This window comes from Stegostoma tigrinum, chromosome 2, assembly GCF_030684315.1.
Source record: "Stegostoma tigrinum isolate sSteTig4 chromosome 2, sSteTig4.hap1, whole genome shotgun sequence".
Classification (NCBI taxonomy): domain Eukaryota; kingdom Metazoa; phylum Chordata; class Chondrichthyes; order Orectolobiformes; family Stegostomatidae; genus Stegostoma; species Stegostoma tigrinum.
In genome coordinates this window covers 70440432-70458910 of record NC_081355.1, presented here as the reverse complement: position 1 = coordinate 70458910, position 18479 = coordinate 70440432, and the positions used below count along the sequence as shown (strand labels likewise).

At 40.0% G+C, this 18479-nt stretch overlaps 1 protein-coding gene across 1 annotated transcript in view; it reads right to left on the bottom strand.

Moving 5' to 3' along the window:
- tspan13a (tetraspanin 13a) overlaps window positions 1–8396 on the bottom strand; it is a 34768-nt gene extending 26372 nt beyond the window's left edge. The window contains exon 1 of the mRNA XM_048562213.2: window positions 8125–8396. Within this exon, the coding sequence (XP_048418170.1) occupies window positions 8125–8187 (63 nt within the window). The 5' untranslated portion in view covers window positions 8188–8396. The remainder of the gene's footprint in view (window positions 1–8124) is intronic.
- Between the last annotated feature and the right edge of the window lie 10083 nt (window positions 8397–18479).

Genomic DNA, 18479 nt, shown 5'->3' with positions numbered 1-18479 from the left:
TTTGTAAAAACATTTTAAGCTTTAGTTTTTGAAATCATGCAATTTCAACCAGATGTGCACCCCGCAGATGAGGGGGAATAGAAGGATACTTGCAAGCCAAGAGGTGACTGCACTGGGATAGGTAAAGGGTAAACAGATGTACTGATCACAACCAAATAAGTCAGAGTGCAAGTAACTAAAAACACTTCCAAGAAGCTAAATGATGGGAAAGTACTGTCAAAGACAGCAGAGCATTCAAAATGGATGAAAAGACCAAGGCAAAGAACCATAGTCACAGAAAATGCCATTCATTGCTGCTTAGAGAGATTACACTGTTGTGGGAAAGACAAAAAACCTGATTGAGGCAAAAAAAATCAAAGCGGCAGAAAAACTGAGGCAGCTGGGCGCGGACAAAAAGTGTAACCCCAGCCAGAAACACCCACAGTGAATGACAGAATACCAAAACTGTGTCTGTAACGTGACTGTGATTTTTGTATAGCTGAAACATGACTTCTGTCCCTTTGTACTATATTACACTCCATCTTAATGGCCAGTGTTCCAATGACCTTTGGATATCTTCTCCATTACTTAATTGCATTTTCACAATCTACATACCAGGAATCACCATCTCTCTTTGGGCCCGAGACTATCTTTTCACAATTTAAAATCCCATCTTTTTTTTAATGTCTAATCTATCTCCTGTGAAACACCGCAACACTGGTATTCAGTCCTTTCAGCTTTGCTCATTCACTTAATTCTATCAATACTTCTTCAGAAATTGTTTGATCTACATTGTTTGCAATGATGGTTATTAAGTCGGCAGCAACTTTGGATATGTGTCTTCCATTGTAATCATCCAGGTCCTTGATTAATACAATGAATAACTGGAGCCCCAAAGATTCTTGCATGTGACCAGTAAAGGAATTCCTGCTATTCCTTGTTCATTTTCCCTACACTCCATCTGGTTTAGAACTATTTATCTATATTAACTTTTCCACCAGAGCCCTTCCCTGTACTTCCTAAATTACCTGTGGCTGCCTACTTAACACCATTCCATTAGGACCTTAGTCCCAACTTTGTTCAAATGAAAATATAGGTCCTTCTTCTTCTTCCAGTGTTGTCGCTGGTGCTCCATAAAATGAAGCCATTATTTCTCACATTCCTTCTGGCATTTTCCTGATTTATTTATCTCTGTACTAATTTGGACATGGCTCAGGAAATAATCCACAGATCATGGCCCAGGCATTTCCCGGCACTCTCCAAACAGGGTCTCTTGTCCACTCTTTCCTACACTGATCTCATCAATACTCTTTCAAATTAGTTCCTTACTTCTATGTGTGCAACCCAGCCATTCTTACTGTGAAGTCCCAAGTCTGTACCAAGTAGCTGCTGCCAGTCAGGACAACAGTAGACAAAAAAAAGGGCCTCAAAAGGTCTGATGTTCTTTCTAATCTAGCTGCACAACCATAGCCAAATAATTACTTCCAATGATTTCTCTTTCTCTTCCTGAAATATTATCTCTGGTGTGCACAAGGACCAATCTTTTCACCACACTGCTCCCCCCCACCCCCAAATATCTCACTGAGAAATTTATTCTTACTGATCTGATTCAAAGTCAGAGCATTAGTTTTCATATGCATGCTGATAATAACCAGCTCATCACCAAGTTTCCCAACTCATCTACTATTGCAGAATTATCAGAGAGCTTCTCTGATATCCAATATGGTTCAGTAGAAATTTCTTCCAAATAAATATTGTGAAGGCTGAGGCCAGTGTTTTTAATCCCTGCTCCAAACTGCAGTGCCCAACTACTAACTCCATCCTTCTCCCTGGCAACTGTCTGAGATAAGCCAGTGTCTTCACAATGTTGGTGTCATATTGAATCCCAAAATCTCTCTGTGCCATTCCCTAAGACCATCTATTTCCATCCCCAATAACACCAGTTAGCTTCACCCACCACAGCTGAACTGCTGCTGAAACCATCATCCGAACCTTTGTAATTTCTAGGCTTGACTATTCCAACTTACACATGGAAGGCTTCCCACATTCGACTATGTGAACTTGTAGCCATTTAGAACTCAGTTGCCCATGTCTGAACTCTTAGCAAGTCCCGTCCCCTACCAGCCCCATGTTTGACTGGTTCCTAGTCATGCAACACCCTGACTTAAATTCTCATCCTCATATTCAAATCTTGCACCTCCCTACCTCTCTGATGACTTCCAACTCCACAATTCTCTGAGATACCTCCTGTGAAATTGGGCATTTCATTTTATTATTGGAAAATAAAATATATTGTTGTTAAGTTGAGAGATGAAACATGGCCAAAATTCTCACATTAGATCACTATTCAGCAATTCTTGCTGGAGCTGCACACCTGGTGGTTGATTAAGTTTCAAAGTGGTTGAGTAGCTTGCTGAGACTTATCATTAATGAATCATGTTTTTTTTTTAAGATGAGTCACTGCCTTCAGGGAAGAGGAGGAGTGAGCCAGGGATAAATGAAAACCAGGACACATTGCCTCTTTCAGTTTTTATTTTCCAATGTATCCTACGAGAAACATTTTTATAAATCAGCACTTTTTTTTTACTTGAAACACGTTTCTTGAAGTTGATGTACATTAATTCAGATGAAACTGACTATTATTTTTGCCAAGGTGTCCTGCACTTCAGGTTTCTGGGCCCTACAACTGAGCACCACAAGATGAGACACATTAAGTGGGTAATGTGTTTTATGGCCCAGAATGCATTTCAATTGCATAGCTGCTGTATCAAACCTGTGCAGCAAGTATGCATAAAACTGGTAATATAGTCTCCATTTCATGAATAATCTGAGCTTTCAATATTGCAGATGAAATTACTATATAGCCCTTTAATTACTCCAAACATACAGTTTGATTTCTTTCCCTGGTTAGCCATGATATTCTAACAGAATCACCTTTCAGCATACTGTAGTTGATTTCTGCAGTTGGTGGGGACAATTTAAGCAATAAAGAGATTGTATTTTAAATCATAAATAAATCATAGCCCATTGTGAACATTAGCACAGTAATGTGAATTTCAGGATTAAGTTTTAAATTATGGTTGAATTTATTAATGATTACATTGACAGAAGGTTAATTTGTTGCTAAGCTTGGTGCGACTACATCATATGTTCCTCCATCAAAAATAATTGATCCACAACTGAGATGAAGGAAAAAGCCAATCTGTGAATCACTTGTGTCTTAAATCACAAGGTTTTAAGTTCAGTTAATGCTCAAAATCAAAGCCAACACTCCCATACAATATCACAGAGCCAAGGATGCATCTTTCAGATTAAGTGTTACACTGAGGTCCCATTTACCTGCTCAGGCAAATTCACAAAACCCTGTAGCACAATTTTGAGGAGGAGCAGGAGAGCTTTCTCTGGTGACCAAACCAAAATTATCCTTCAACTACCATCATACTAATAAAGATGATATATTTATTATCACATTGCTGTCTGTCTGATAACTGAGCGTAAGTTAACTGCCTTGTTTCCTACATTATGGCAGTAAGCAACCTCTCAAAAAAAACATCAGCTGTAATGGACTTTGAGGTGTCAGGAAAAAGCACTGTATAAATGCAATCTTTTCATTTCTTTATTCAATGAGCCAGAATCCCTCTATAAGCTGGAGGAAAATCTACCCCACACAATAATAGGGCTTCACAAGCACAAATGATGTATGTGTACACTGCCTTTAAGAAAGTTCACCTTTAAAGAACTCATTATGCTAAATGTACACAATGATGTAACTCTGCCTGGCACTTAGTCTCTGACAAACAATTGATTATTAAACCATTATTAAAATGACATGCCTCACTTCATTTCTTACTTGTAGCCATCTAAACTTTGCAATTGCACCATTTAAAGGGACCCAAAGTAAACAAGCAAGGGCTCTAAACTACTTTAGAATTAGGAACATTTCAAGGTCTCAAAAGATATTTTTTAGATGATATACATCTGTTTATTATTGTAATACAAACTTAGTGGAAATAATAAGGGGGTCTGCGGTTCAGTGGTAGTGCTCCCACTCCCAAACTAAGAGACCCAATTTCAAGTCCCACTTGCCCAGAGGTGTGCATTAACATCTCTGAACAGGCTGATTAGATAAATAGGTTCAATTTAAAAAGTGGAAATAATAAGGGGCTCTGTGGCACAGTGGTAATGTTCCTGGACCCATGGACCAGGAGGCCCAAGTTCCACCTGCTCCAGTGGCATGGAATAACATCTCTGAACAGGTCGATTTAAAAAGAAGTGGAATTAGTGTAACTACTCCTTCATTTTTTTCCAATCATGAAAGCATTGATTATAACTTGTGAATGCTTGTCTGTAACGTATAATCAATAACAAAGTCTAATCCTGAAACATGTTCCTTTCCTAATCTTTACATTGAGCTATACAATGTACAGTGTATTCAAACCATGAAATATAATTTCTTTGTTGCGTCAAAATGTCCCACTCTATTTGCAAGTGCTCTGTATTCTGGCTGCTAAAACTGCCCTGAATCATTATTCATTAAATCATTTTCCAATATGTTAAACTGCATAGCCTTGGTGTTTAGCAAATTGTGGTAAAATACGATTAGCTACAAGATCAACACTGGGCCACAAGATGATTCTTTGCTCTTTAGTTGTGTTGAGAAACAAAAATCAGGTCCAATGTGCACATGACTTGCATCACATGAACCACCACCTGGTTGAGCAGGAAAATAAAAACGTCAACAATTATTCTTGGTCTGGAGCTCTAACTCAGTGACCCATGCTGGAATTTACTGTTGAGGAAGTGATATACTTCATACAGTAAAACAACTCCCAGATTGCTACTTTTAACCTTGAACTTTTTTTTCTTTTAGTGCTTATAACTTCTTATTTATTCACAATCTTCCTCATGTGCTTTTATTCTTTGGTAAACAACAACTTCAGACAAACCTTCAATTTTGTAGTAATTACATCACAACACCTCAAAAATTGAATACACCAACAAGTGTGTGGCTGTGAACCAATTTTACAGAAATTCAGATTAAAGCAGAGCTACTGAGATAGCAAGAACTGCAGATACTGGAGTCAGAAGATCACAGCAGACCAGGCAGCATCAGAGAAGCAGGAAAGTTGACATTGCTCATCGGGACCCTTCTTCTTTCTGAAGGGTCCCAATCTGAAACGTCAACATTCCTGCGCCTCTAATGCTGCCTGGCCTGCTGTGTCCTTCCAGCTCCATACGGTGTTATCTCTAGAGATACTAAATGATTGTTTTGTATTAGTCTATACTCCTGTAGACGATGCTGACATTCTTTAAGGAAGTCAAATTGCTGCATGTCACTGAAAAATTTCTAGACTTTACTTGGCGTATTGAGCTCAGCCTCCGTATTGAGCCTATTTTCTGATGACCCTTTCACTATGATAGAAGCAAATTTATTTTCGTTTAAAACTGTTATGCTTAGCTTCAACACTTTCTTTTCCTTTACCGCAGACTTATCTTTTGACTTGAAAACAAACTCTTTCTTTCCACAAATGCTGATAGACCTGCTGAGCTTTTCCAGTATTATCTATTTCAGATTTCCATCATCCACAGTATTTTGCATCTCATATTCTCCACCTTATAAGGCTGATTATTTAAACTTCAGTACTCCCATTAGCTTTTATCCTTTCATGGTTTACTTGTATCTCCACCCCTGCTTCCCACTATATGTCCTTATTGTAGAAGAATTGAGGTATTCATGGAAATAAATTATTGTGCTCATATCCTGCCTCCAAACCTCAAATTTCCTGTGAACCTTTCTTATTTCCGATGCATGGGATTATGCCAGTCAAAAAAGTTTGTATTGTCCAGTACGTTATGAACTATCCTTCATATGTGGTTGTATATGCCATCAGTGTATTTCTCTCCATGTCATTTAGCTCTACATGACAAATTTCTAATGAGTTCCTATCTGTCCTTGGCAATACATTTCTAACCTTTCCTCAGTATCTACAGTTGTAGCTCAAGATTAACAAATCATCATTCCATATATATTGCCCCAACAATATACATCCCTATTCTTTTTCCTGAGCAGCAATTAGCTACGACTGGAATCTGAGACGTAAAAACACTTATTTGCCGAGATTGCCCTCTCTGGTTATCTAGTCATCTTCAGGAAAATTCTCTTTTCAATTTTGCATCATGTTTGGAATCACTTGGAAGGTAATTACCCAGAGCATTTACCTGCCTTACTTATTTTACCAATGTTAATTCATTCAGTGCTTCTAATTACTCAGCTTGCTTCAGTATTTGTCCTTCTGCCATGACGACACTGTTCCTTTTTGTACTGGTCTCCAGCTCTAATGCTTGATTGTTCACTCATGCTCTGAACTAGCCTAGCCATAGTGCTTCACTGAGATGACTCACATTGAATTTATTACAAATTCTCACGGTTACTGTCTTTCCCTTTCGACTGTAATACAAATGTTCACTTCTGTCTACCCTGAAAGTCTTAAAAAGCAAGGTACAGGGCCTACCAATTTTGTACCTTTACAAGAATTGCCATCTACAGCCTAAATATTTCATACCATGTTTGTGAGAATTTGACTGCAATTCAGTTAATTGATTTAATTTTGCCACTTGCCATTTCAAAAATGCAATAGTTGACTTGCTCCCATTTTACAATTATCACTTTACAACTAAATAGCTGTGCGCACTGTTTCCATGACAACTTTAAAACCAGTCACTTTCAGATGTGGGTCTTTTGCTCAATGAGAGGGGAAAGAAACAAAGCTGAAGTCTGTAAACAAGCTGCAGACAAGGAAGTCAAAAGGATGTGACACTTTCCAAAAACTGATTTCCTATCTTTCTTCAGAATTACAGTAACTGAAGCCTTTGCAAGAATTGCACAAATTAACTGCCCCTTTCCTGAAGAAAAATAATGTAAATATCAATTTAGATGTTAATCTTTTACTTTAGAAGTCCTTTTAAATATTCATATAAACAGCTAAATATGCAGCCTGAACAACTTTCTTACACAGTTTTCAGTATCCTATAGCTAACAATTGTAGCTCAGCATGCTTCTAATGACATGATTGAAAATGATTGTCAATTATTCGACATTAGTTACAAATTAAATTTCTTTTTTTAAAAAAACACAAGTCCAAACTTAGGTATAGAAATAAAGCCATATGACAACTATACAATTCACAGCCAGCAAATAGAAATTCTGTCCTCTCTAAATAATTGACTCTGGTATGAATATCACCTTCTGAAACCAACGTATGAACTGACCATGCTCGCTGCGAAAAACAAAACAAAAAAACTACTTTCGTTGCGCATAAGATCAGGACAATATACCAGATTTCATACAGAAATTTCAAGACTGTAGCGAACCAATTGTTTCACACACAACTACAAGCTGCGCCTGAACCATGTGACATTTGGCTGAATTGTGTTTTAGGAAATGTAGGTCACTCTGATCATTGAAGATGTGCTGCCAAAAATCACACGGTACGATTTTTGATCGTTATATTCATTTTTAAAAATCCCACCGTTGACGGTGAGAGATATGGCGCTACTTATGTTCTCAACTGTAACATTTTGTTAGCTGTCTGAAACCCGTACAATGAACTGCAGCCTAAAATTTTCATCCTTTCTGCAGCACACTTGAAACAAAACGACGAAATCTCCCATAAGAGGTTAATATTTGCTGGTACATAACCACCGGTGCTGAATGATACGTGTACACGCCCAAGCTCACAGCTTCCTGAATATTTGTTCATACAAAAGCATTACCAGGAATCGTTTAAGTATACAACATGTCCTGTACCTTCACTGAGGGGGGCGGGGTGCAGAAATAGTGTATTTTTTTCGAAAACCACACGGACAAAGCAAAAAGAAATAAAAATATCGTAACCAGACTGATAGCGTAAGACTTGAACGCACCGGACAAGCGAAAACAGGATCACCGAGCAATTTCCTCCATAAGAAATACACCGAAGACAAAAACGCTTTAAAATTGTCATTAATCGCAAATTAAAAGGAGCAGAGGAAGAAATGTATCGCGGCAAAGAAATGATATTATCATCAAGCAGCGAGAATGCTGCCATATGTCTCTGTGATGTGCCCTCCCGCACAGACACAAGGCTGCGTGCCTCGGTTACTCACAATGTACAGCAGGTTCAGGATACAAAGCGAGTTCTTGGAACAGGTGAAGCCGCCGCAAACCATCTTCAACGGTGAAGCCCCAGCAGCTGATCAGCCCCGAAGAGGAGGTGGGAGAAGGGGAGACAAGTCACCGGACCGCTCGGCTGTCCCAGTGTTTCTCAAGGCAACCTCACTATTGGCTTGGAAATGCCGCAAAGCTCGCAGCTCGCACTGTCAGAATGCAGGGTCTCAGAGTGAGAGGAAACAGCAGGAGCGGTCAATGCGCAAGCGCTGCCGCCTGCGATCAGCTGACTCCTTGGTGGGGGTGTGTGTTGGTTTGAGCCTCTAACTGAGAGAGAGAGAGATGAAGACGTTCCGAGACAGAGAGAAGGATAAAGAGGAACCCACAGCCTGCTGAGGGCTGGAGACATTCAGCAGTGTCAGGGAAATGTCAGCACTTTCAGCTGACCTGGTATATCAGGAAGCAAAGCTATTGGAAATCTGCAGCGTCTTGTATTTTTTAATTTGCTCAAATATCAGAATGAATTACATGTTTCTGTCAAAAGAAAACTGATTAGCCCCCAATGCCTAAATTGGTTATTACTATTGTATGAATATCAGGAGCAGGTTTTCTGGGAAACTTACACTCTTGCAGTGGAACCATTGTGTCCTTGTGCACTAGTTGCTGAAGGTAAACATGCAGGTGCATCAGGCAGTAAAGAAGGCAAATGGTATGTTGGCCTTTATTGCGAGAGGTTTCGGGTACATGAGTGGGGATGTGTTTTTGCAGTTATACGGGGCCTTGGTGAGGCCGCACCTAGAATATTGAGTGCAGTTTTGATCTCCTTTTCTGAGGCAGAATCGTCTTGCTCTTGAGGGAGAGCAGCGAAGGTTTACCAGGCTGATTCTGGGGATGGCGGGACTGATGTGTGAGGAAAGGTTGACTAGGTTAGGATTGTTTTTGCTAGAGTTCGGACAAATGAGGGGTGAATCTCATAGAGACTTATAAAATTCTAACAGGACTGGACAGGGTAGAGGCAAAGAGGGTGATCCTGATGGAGGGTGTGTCCAGAGCCAGGGGTCACAGCCTGAGGATTCAGGGTAGATGACTTAGGATGGAGATAGGAGACATTTCTTCACCAAAGAGTAGTGAGCCTGTGGAATTCATTACCACAGGAAGTAGTTGATGCCAAAGCATTGAATGTATTCAAGAGGCGACTAGATATAGCACTTGGAGCAAATGGGATCAAAGATTATGGGGAGAAAGCAGGATTAGGCTATTGAATTGGACAATCAGCCATAGTCATGAAGAATGGCAGAGCAGGCTTGAAGGGCCAAACGGCCTCTTGCTGCTCCTATCTTCTATGTAACTATGATTAAATACTAGACACCATTACTTGTGTAAGCTGACAAACATTTATGAAGCATTCACACTGTGTGCATAGTGTCATTGTTGATTTGGATTCCACTAGAATATTCTTCCATCAGATCCCAGTCCCACGGAATCTGACATAACTGATAATACAGTCTAGCTATTAACATACAGCAATTAATTCCATGTACACCACCCCAAGCATTTCATTCTATCTGTTAATGATCCATATTATCTGACAAATCCCCTCCCTTAAATTCACTGATACCATTCCTGAGTCATAGAGATATATGCTGTTAGTCTGAACACATTACCCGATTGTGCTCTCATCTCTTTGAAAGAGACCTAGGATCAGTGCCTTCCTGGAGATCCATCCTGTGAGTTGGTCAACCTGACTTCCCAGTTATTTGGATACTTGACTCTGTCGTATAAAGATCTTCTGCTGGTACATACAGATCTTCCTCTGAGAAACCCCTGATCAGTATGTACAATTTAAGATGGGACAAATTAATTGGCTTTCTAGTATTGGTTCTGGACCCATTGACTCTCCTGGCTGAAGTTTTAATCATCTTACACCATAGATGAAAATTGTCATTCACATTTCATGAATTTAATAGTTCTTTGAAAAAGTAATATATACTGTAAACAGGAACTCGTGGCCATACTATACTTGGATTTCCAAAAGCAATATAATATAATACCAAGATAACAAAGTGTGGAGCTGGATGAACACAGCAGGCCAAGCAGCATCTCAGGAGCACAAAAGCTGACGTTTCGGGCCTAGACCCTTCATCCCGAAACGTCAGCTTTTGTGCTCCTGAGATGCTGCTTGGCCTGCTGTGTTCATCCAGCTTCACACTTTGTTATCTTGGATTCTCCAGCATCTGCAGTTCCCATTATCTATGATATCAAACCACAAAGGTTATTGCAGGAAGTAATAGCCCATTGTTTAGGGGGTAATATGTGAGCATGGCTAGAAGATTAGCTATCAACAAAAAAAAACAGAATACTTACCAATGGGTCTTTTCTGATTGGCAGCATGTGACAATGGAGTCCTAAATGGATCTATACTGAGGCCTCAACTTTATAAATTTGCATTAATGACATAGATGATGGGAGTGAAGTCATGATAGCTAGATTGGAAGATGACACCAAGATAGGGAGAAAAGTATGTTATGAAAAAGACTTTAGGAAGTTGCATACGAATAAAGATAGGTTATGTGAGTGTACAAAAATCTGGAGTATAATGTGGGAAGATATGACTCCATTTACAAGTTTGCTGATGACACAACTGTTCTATTTTAATTTCAAACAGTGACAAGACAGAACAAAGGAAAGAGATTATGTGTTGGTGGCATGGTGCAAAGATAACAATCTGCACCTCAATATCATCTCCATCAGTCAGCAAAATGAAAAAGCTGGTCATTGACTTCCGGAAGTAGAGTGGAAAGCATGCCTCTTCTGGAGCTGATGTGGAGATGGTCGACAGCGTCAATTTCCTGGGAGTGATGATCATCAACAATCTGTACTGGTCCACCTATGTCAATGTGATGGTTAAGAAAGCAAACTAATGTCTCTACATCCTCAGGAGGCTATGGAAATCCAGCATGTCCACAAGGGTCTCTTACCAATCTTTATAGAGGCATGATAGAAAGCATACTATCTGGATGCATCACAGCATGGTATGACAACTGCTCTTTCCAAGACCGCAAGAAACTACAGAGTTGTGAACACAGCCCACTCCATCACGCAAGACAGCCTTCTATCCATTCACTCAATCTACACTTCCTGCTGCCTCAGGAAAGAAGGGGTGGGATGCTCCAAGGGTCGGTGTGGACTTGTTGGGCTGAATCTGGCTTATATGTCCTTTTCTTAAAAAGTCTGTTTTGCTTGAATGTTTACCATGTCTACAATTTATTCGGAGTTATAGTCCATTGTCATGACATATGATACCATTCCTCTTTTTCCTACGTCCTTTATGGCATCATTGACTTGAACTATTCCTTAATTTGCAATAATTGGTTCAAGCAAAATTTCAAGTGAAAAAGCTTTAAATTTATACAGGAAGAACTGAATCTTAACTCCCAATAAAGACATTGTGTCAGATTATAAAAGTCAGGGACAGAAATAACAAATCCATTCACTGGAAGCAGGTTGGTCATTTAAATATTAGAAAGAGTCTCTCTACCTTGATTTTCCAGCCTGTTTTATGGACAGATGGCATCAGGAAATCAACAACTGGAAGGATGCCAGAATGACTGAATCTCTGTTAGACTCTTGCCCTCTCAGCAACAATCATACCCAGTAAAGTTTACATCATTGTTTCAGAACTTGATTGTCTGTGAGATTTGTTTGTAATAAGTAGTCGATTTAAATGTAGCTTGTGCTTATTTAGCCATAATAACATACTTTTGCCAAATTAATTTAAATACTCCCCAGTAGCACCAGGAAAATGTCATACAAGGAACTCAACTAAGTTCAGTTCAGCTGCAGCCCACTCAACCTTTACTCCCCCAGTGCTGGCTACAATATCCCAAGGATCTAAAGTCGTTCCTCCTACACAACTTTCCAGCAATTCAGTGATCTACTATATCCTTCTGTTACTGTACACTTTTGCACAGAGCACTGACAGTAATGTAGAAATAACTATTTTTGAGGTCTCCTCCTCACTATCTTCCTAGCTAGCTGCTTGAATTCTGACTGCAGAACCACATCCCTCCTTCAGTGTGGACCATAATTGCTGGCTGCTCACCATGTAGTGGCGTAATTTAAATCAACCCTCGACAGATTCTGATCAATACTTCAAGGAGATTTTGTTACACTGGTGGGGAGACAATCTCACCTGGAACACCAGTTAACTTCTCAAATGAAACAAAGGATACAAACACTTCATATATACTTATTCATGTTACATCCTTCTAGTATGAGCCAATCACAACCAGTAACATCAAATCACATGTTCATTCATTTGTCAAGTTAAAAGAGAAAGCAATGGCCTTGTCATGGCTATATGTACACATAACAGGATATCTGTTGTATGCAAGTAACACCCTGTGTCTCAAGATTTGTGAACTCTGTTCTTACCTTTATCTTATACTGGCACCTGTTATGTGTGAATCTGGTCATCAAAAGACCCATTTATACTTTTTCCTTTATTATAAACTACATTTCCGCTGTCTTGCTGCTAACTTTTTCACCACGAGCTAGAAACTGTAACAGTAGACCCTTGGCACTGCCAAGGTGGTCTGCAGCCACCAGTGATATCATCAACCATAATAACAAGGAATCATCGTAGATTCTCTCCCGTGGCTGCCGAAGATCCTAACTATTACTTTAACTCTCGATTCACCTATTACTATTGCTGTTCCAGACTTTCTTGTACCCACCCGAATAACTGACACACCCATGACACCATTGTTTTGGCTCGAGCTACACTTTGCAAATGATTCACCACTTGCAACAGTATGCAGTACTAAATACTGGTTGGAGAATGAAATATATTCAGGGGATTCCTGCACATTGAGTCTCTGCTGATCGGCACAACATTGTGGGCTGAAGGGCCTGTTCTGTGCTGTACTGTTCTATGTTCTATGATCATTCATGCATGTTCTGCAAGCAAATCCTTAGGATGCAGGGTGACCATGTGCTTTTTTTAAATTCATTCACTGACTGAGCCAGCATTTATTTCTAATCCTTAGTTGCTATGAAGAATGTGGTTGTAAGCTGCATTCTTTAAATACTGCAGACCATTTACTATAGACCCACAATGCCTTCATGGAGAGGGTTCCCTTTCTGGATTTTGACCCAGCAACACTGAAGCAATGACAAAACTGAAGCAATGGCAATATATTTCCAAGTCAGGATGATGAGTGTCTTGAAAGGGAATTTGCAGGTGGTGGTGTTTCATTTTTTTGGATGGTACTGCCTGAGAAGCCTCGGCGAATTTCTGCATCTTGTAGATGGTAAACATTACTGTTACTGAGCACTGGTATTGGAGGGAATTGTTGGGTTTGTTGTTGTGATATGAATCAAGTGGGCTGCTTTGTCTTGGGTGGCTATCACACTTCTTGAGTGTTTTTTGAGCTACACATCTGCAGTTAGGAGTTATTCCACCATACCCCTGACTTCTGCCTTGTAGCTGGTGGACAGGCTTTGGAGAGTTAGGAGATGAGTTGCTTGCTGCAAGGTTCCTCACATCAATGCCTGTTGACCCTTGAGTATTCTTGTCAGAGACAGGACGACGATAGAATATGTCACATCAAAGATAATGGTTCAATTCTCAATCGCCTTCATTAGGTAGTAATTACTTAAATGGGTTAGTTTACTGAAAATAATAAAATATGTAATTAGTTTTTAAGCATGTATTATACTAACTGTATGTGAAGCGTGCAGACCTGCGGCAGATGAACTGCCAGACAATCATTTTTTTATATATACAGGACAACATTGATTATATAAAAGTTAACTCTTTTAAAAGCAAGGTACACATACATCATTGTACTTCTTTCCAGTGAAATGTGTAACTATTTACAACAAAAATGAGCCTCTGAGTCTCCATGACATATATGTAATTTGTTGATACATTCAGATCTCCTGATGGCGATTTTGTCTGGAGTGTCATTAATCATCCACAGTTGTTCGGTGATATTGTCTGTCATTCCTATTTGTGTTAGGAATATTGCACTTGATAAAATAGTACTGGGAGAGAGTTGGAAAGCTGGACCAGTCCCAAAATGTCCTTGATTCCTTCTCACCATTGTGCAGTTGTATGTATGGACTTCATAAGATCTGAGTTCTTAGCACTTTTTGTGCACGTGGCCTAGTTGCCACATCCCTTCTGTCGAATCCTGAATACAAACTTGTTGTTCTATTTGTAATTTTGACAGTCTTCTATTTGCATTTTTATTGTGCACATTAGTCATCTTCTCTTGCAGGTTTATAAGCTGCCTGAGTTTCAAAAGTTGTTCTTTTAGTACAAATGTGAAAATCAGTATGTAGTGATCTGCTTGAGATGGAATGATTTCACTTGAAAGTGTTACTTTCAAATGTAACATTGCAATGTGTAGACATTTATTGTTCTGTCTATACTTAAGATTTAAATTTTTGACACTGCCAATCATGATTTCAGCGAGACTGTTGGTCCCAGGATAATGTACAGAAAAGGTTATATGAGTAATATTCCATCTTTCACGCGTGTTCTGGAATAGCCTACCAATTTCAACCTTACATTCTCTGTAATGATCTGTTCAAGGGCAATGAGTAGGTAAAAAATTGAGCTTAGATTGTATTTGACAATTGTGTTTGTTTTGTGGAATTGATGAATAACTGGTACTTGCTAATGTAGTCAACAACAACAAAATAGTCATTGAGAAGGACATGAAAAAGGTGGGAAGGATGGGCAGGCACTTAGCATGTGTACATGACATGTTTCACAGCTCTTAATAAAGGTTTCAATGCTACTGCTGATATCTGGCCAATATGCTGACTGTCTTGTGAGCCTTCTCACCCTTGTTTGAGTGATGAAGTAGTTAATGAATACTAAGTTGCAAAGATTCTGGCATGATGGCCTGCCTTCCTTTAAAAATGACTCCTCAAGAGACGTGAAGCTAATCCCAAAGAGGCCAATATGGTGTCATGTATTGACATGAATTGAATCAGGCCATCCCTGATGTTATTCCCTTATTCATGGACAGATTACTAAGCGCAACTGATGTGACCATCAGGAAATCTGAGCAGTGCAATAGACTCTCTTTTGCCAAATCATCTTCAGTGGTTTATAGACACTCTTCATTGCACATCTTTTATTGAATAGATAAGTAGAAAAACTCATGACTCCAAATGTGTTAAAGCTACTGGTTCCCATTCAATGATCGAGCAGTTAGATTGTACTACAGACAGAGCTATTAAAACAAATGCAATCTATTTATCTTTTTGTAATTATGTGGAGATGCTGCAGATTGTTAAGATGCAAGGATGGCCTATAGGAAGGTGATGTGTTCTTCCTGTTGGGTGTGGGAGTGGAGGGAGAATTTCCAAACTACTGATGTTTATTTCTGCAGGAAGTGTGTTTGTTTGCGAAAACTATTAGATTGCATGCATTGGTTGGTGTACCAGCTAGAGGTGATGAGGAATTTACAGGAGCTATGGGGTGTGATGGATGGCAGTTGTAGAAAGGGAGATAAACCAAAGATACAGTAAGGTAGATGGGTTACTGGCATGAAAGGTATGTGAGGGAGGCAGGCCATACAGGAGTCTCCTGTGGCTATCCCCATCTCAAACAAGTATGCTGTTTTGGAAAATGTAGAGGGTGATGGGCTCTCAGGGGAATGTAGCACAGACAACCAGGGTTTCTGATACCAAATGAAATGAGGAGTATGCTAAGTTCCAAGTGATCAATTGTGATAGAGAACCTGTAGTCAGAGGCGCAGAGAGATGTTTCTACAGTCGACAATGAGCTATCAGAATGGTGCCAGGATCAAGGATATCTTGGAGAGGATGCAGGATATTCTTAAAGGGGAGAGGAACCAGCAGGAGGTCTTTGTACACATTGGACCTAATGACACAGGAAGAGAAAGGGATGACATTCTACTGACAGAATATATGAAGTTAGGCAGGCAATTAAAAAGGGGGTGCTTGGGGGTAGTAATTTCTATATTACTTGCAGTGGCAGGAGCTAGTGAAGGTCGGAATAGGAGGATAGAGCAGATGAATGCATGGCTGATGTAGAGGAGAAGGATTCACATTTTTGGACCATTAGAATCTCTTCTGGGGCAGAAGTGACCTTCAGAAGAAAGATGGATTGAACCTGAATTAGAAGGGGACTAATATACTGGTGGGAGATTTGCAGGAGCTTCTTGGGAGGATTTAAGCAAGCAAGGATGGGAATTGGGAGCACGGTTGTGAAGTGTGACCCAGGGAGAAAGTAAGAAGCAGATCTGCCTGAGACTGGTACAGCCAGGAAACGGAGCAAGTCAAACAATGAGGACAAGCAGGAAGAAAGCTAAGAACAAGATGGGACTGATAAATTAAACTGCATTTACTTCAATGCAAGAGGCCTAACAGGTAAGACAGATGAACTCGGGGTATGGTTGGGAACATGGGACTGGGTATCACAGCAATAACATAGATGTGGCTCAGGAATGGACAGGATTGGCAGCTTAATGTACCAGGGTATAGATGCTATCGGAAGGATAGAAAGGGGGCAAGAGAAGAGGAGGAGTGGCATCTTTGATTAGGGATAGCATTATACCTGTACTAATGGAGGATATTCCTGGGAATAAATCCGGGAAAGTTATTTGGGTGGAACTGAGAAATAAGAAAGGGATGATTGCCTTACTGGGACTGTGCTATAGACCTCCCAATAGCAGCGGGAAATTGAGAAATGTATTTGTAAGGACGTCTCAGTAATCTGTAAGATTAATAGGGTGGTTATGGTAGGGGGTTTTAACTTTCCAAACATAGACTGGAATTTCCCTATTGTTCAGGGTTTGAATGGAAAAGTGTGTACAAGAAAATTTTCTGATTCAGTATGTGGATGTACCTATGAGAGAAAGTGCAAAACTTGACCTACTCTCGGGAAATAGAGCAGGGCAGGTGACTGAGGTATCAGTGGAGGGAGCACTTTGGGGTCAGTGACCGTAATTTTACTGTTTTAAAATAGTGATGGAAAAATTAGACCGGATCTAAAAGTTAAAGTTCTAAATTGGATGAAGGCCAATTTTGATGGTATTAGACAAGAACATTCAAAAGGTAATTGGGGGCGGATATTTGCAAGCAAAGGGATGCCTGGAAATGGGAAGCCTTCAAAAATGAGATAAGGGCAGTCCAGAGACAGTATGTTCCTCTGAAGGACAGGACTGGTAGGTTCAGGGAATGCTGGATAACAAAAGAATTTGAGATTTTGGCGAAGAAGGAAGAACATATCAGGTATAGACAGCAGAGAGCGTATGAATCTCTAGAAGTGTATAAAGGCAGTAGGAGTATACTTAATAGAAATCAGGACGGTGAAAATGAGACATGAGATAGCTTTGGCAAATAGGATTAAGGAGAATCAACAGGGATTCTACAAATCCATTGAGGACAGACGGGTAACTAGGGAGAGAATGGGGCCCCTTAAAGATCAGCAATGCCATTTATGTGTGGAGCCCCAAGAGATGGGAAGATACTAAATGAGTATTTTACATCAGGGTTTATTGTGGAGAAGGATATGAAAGAAACAGAACGTGGGGAAATGAATAGCTACATCTTTAAAAAAATGTCCATATTATAGAGGAGGAGGTGCTGGATGGCTTAAAATGAATAGAGGTGGATAAATTCCCAGGACCTGATCAGGGCTATCCTAGAACTCTGTAGCAAGCTAGGGAAGTGATTGCTGGGTGCCTTGCTGAGATATTTGCATCATCAATAGTTACAGGTAAGCTGCTGGAAGACTGGAGGTTGACTAATGCGGTGCCTCGATTGAAGAAAGCTGGTAAGGAAAAGCCAGGGAACGATAGACTAGTGTTTCTGACATCAGTGGTGGGCAAGTTGTTGGATAGAATCCTGAGGGAAAGGATTTACATGCATTTGGAAAGGCAAGGACTGATTAGGGAGAGTCAACAGATCTTTATGGGTGGGAAGTCGTGTCTCCCTAAAGTAATTCCGTTTTTTGAAGAAGTAACAAAGAGGATTGATGAAGGCAGACAGGTGTGTGTGACGTAGGTGTTCAACAAGGTTCCTCATGGTAGACTGGTTAGCAAGGTTAGATCACATGGAATCCAGGGAGAATTAGCCATTTGGATATAGAATTGGCTTGAAGGTGGAAGACAGAGGATGGTGTTCTGGGTTGTGTTACAGACTAGACGCCTGTGACCAGAGGTGTGCCACAAGGATCAGTGCTGGGCCCACTGCTTTTTGTCATTTATATAAATGGTCTGGATGTGAACAGAGGAGTTATGGTTTGTAAATTTGCAGATGACATCAACATTGGAAGAGTAGTGGACAGGAAAAAAGGTTACTTCAGAGT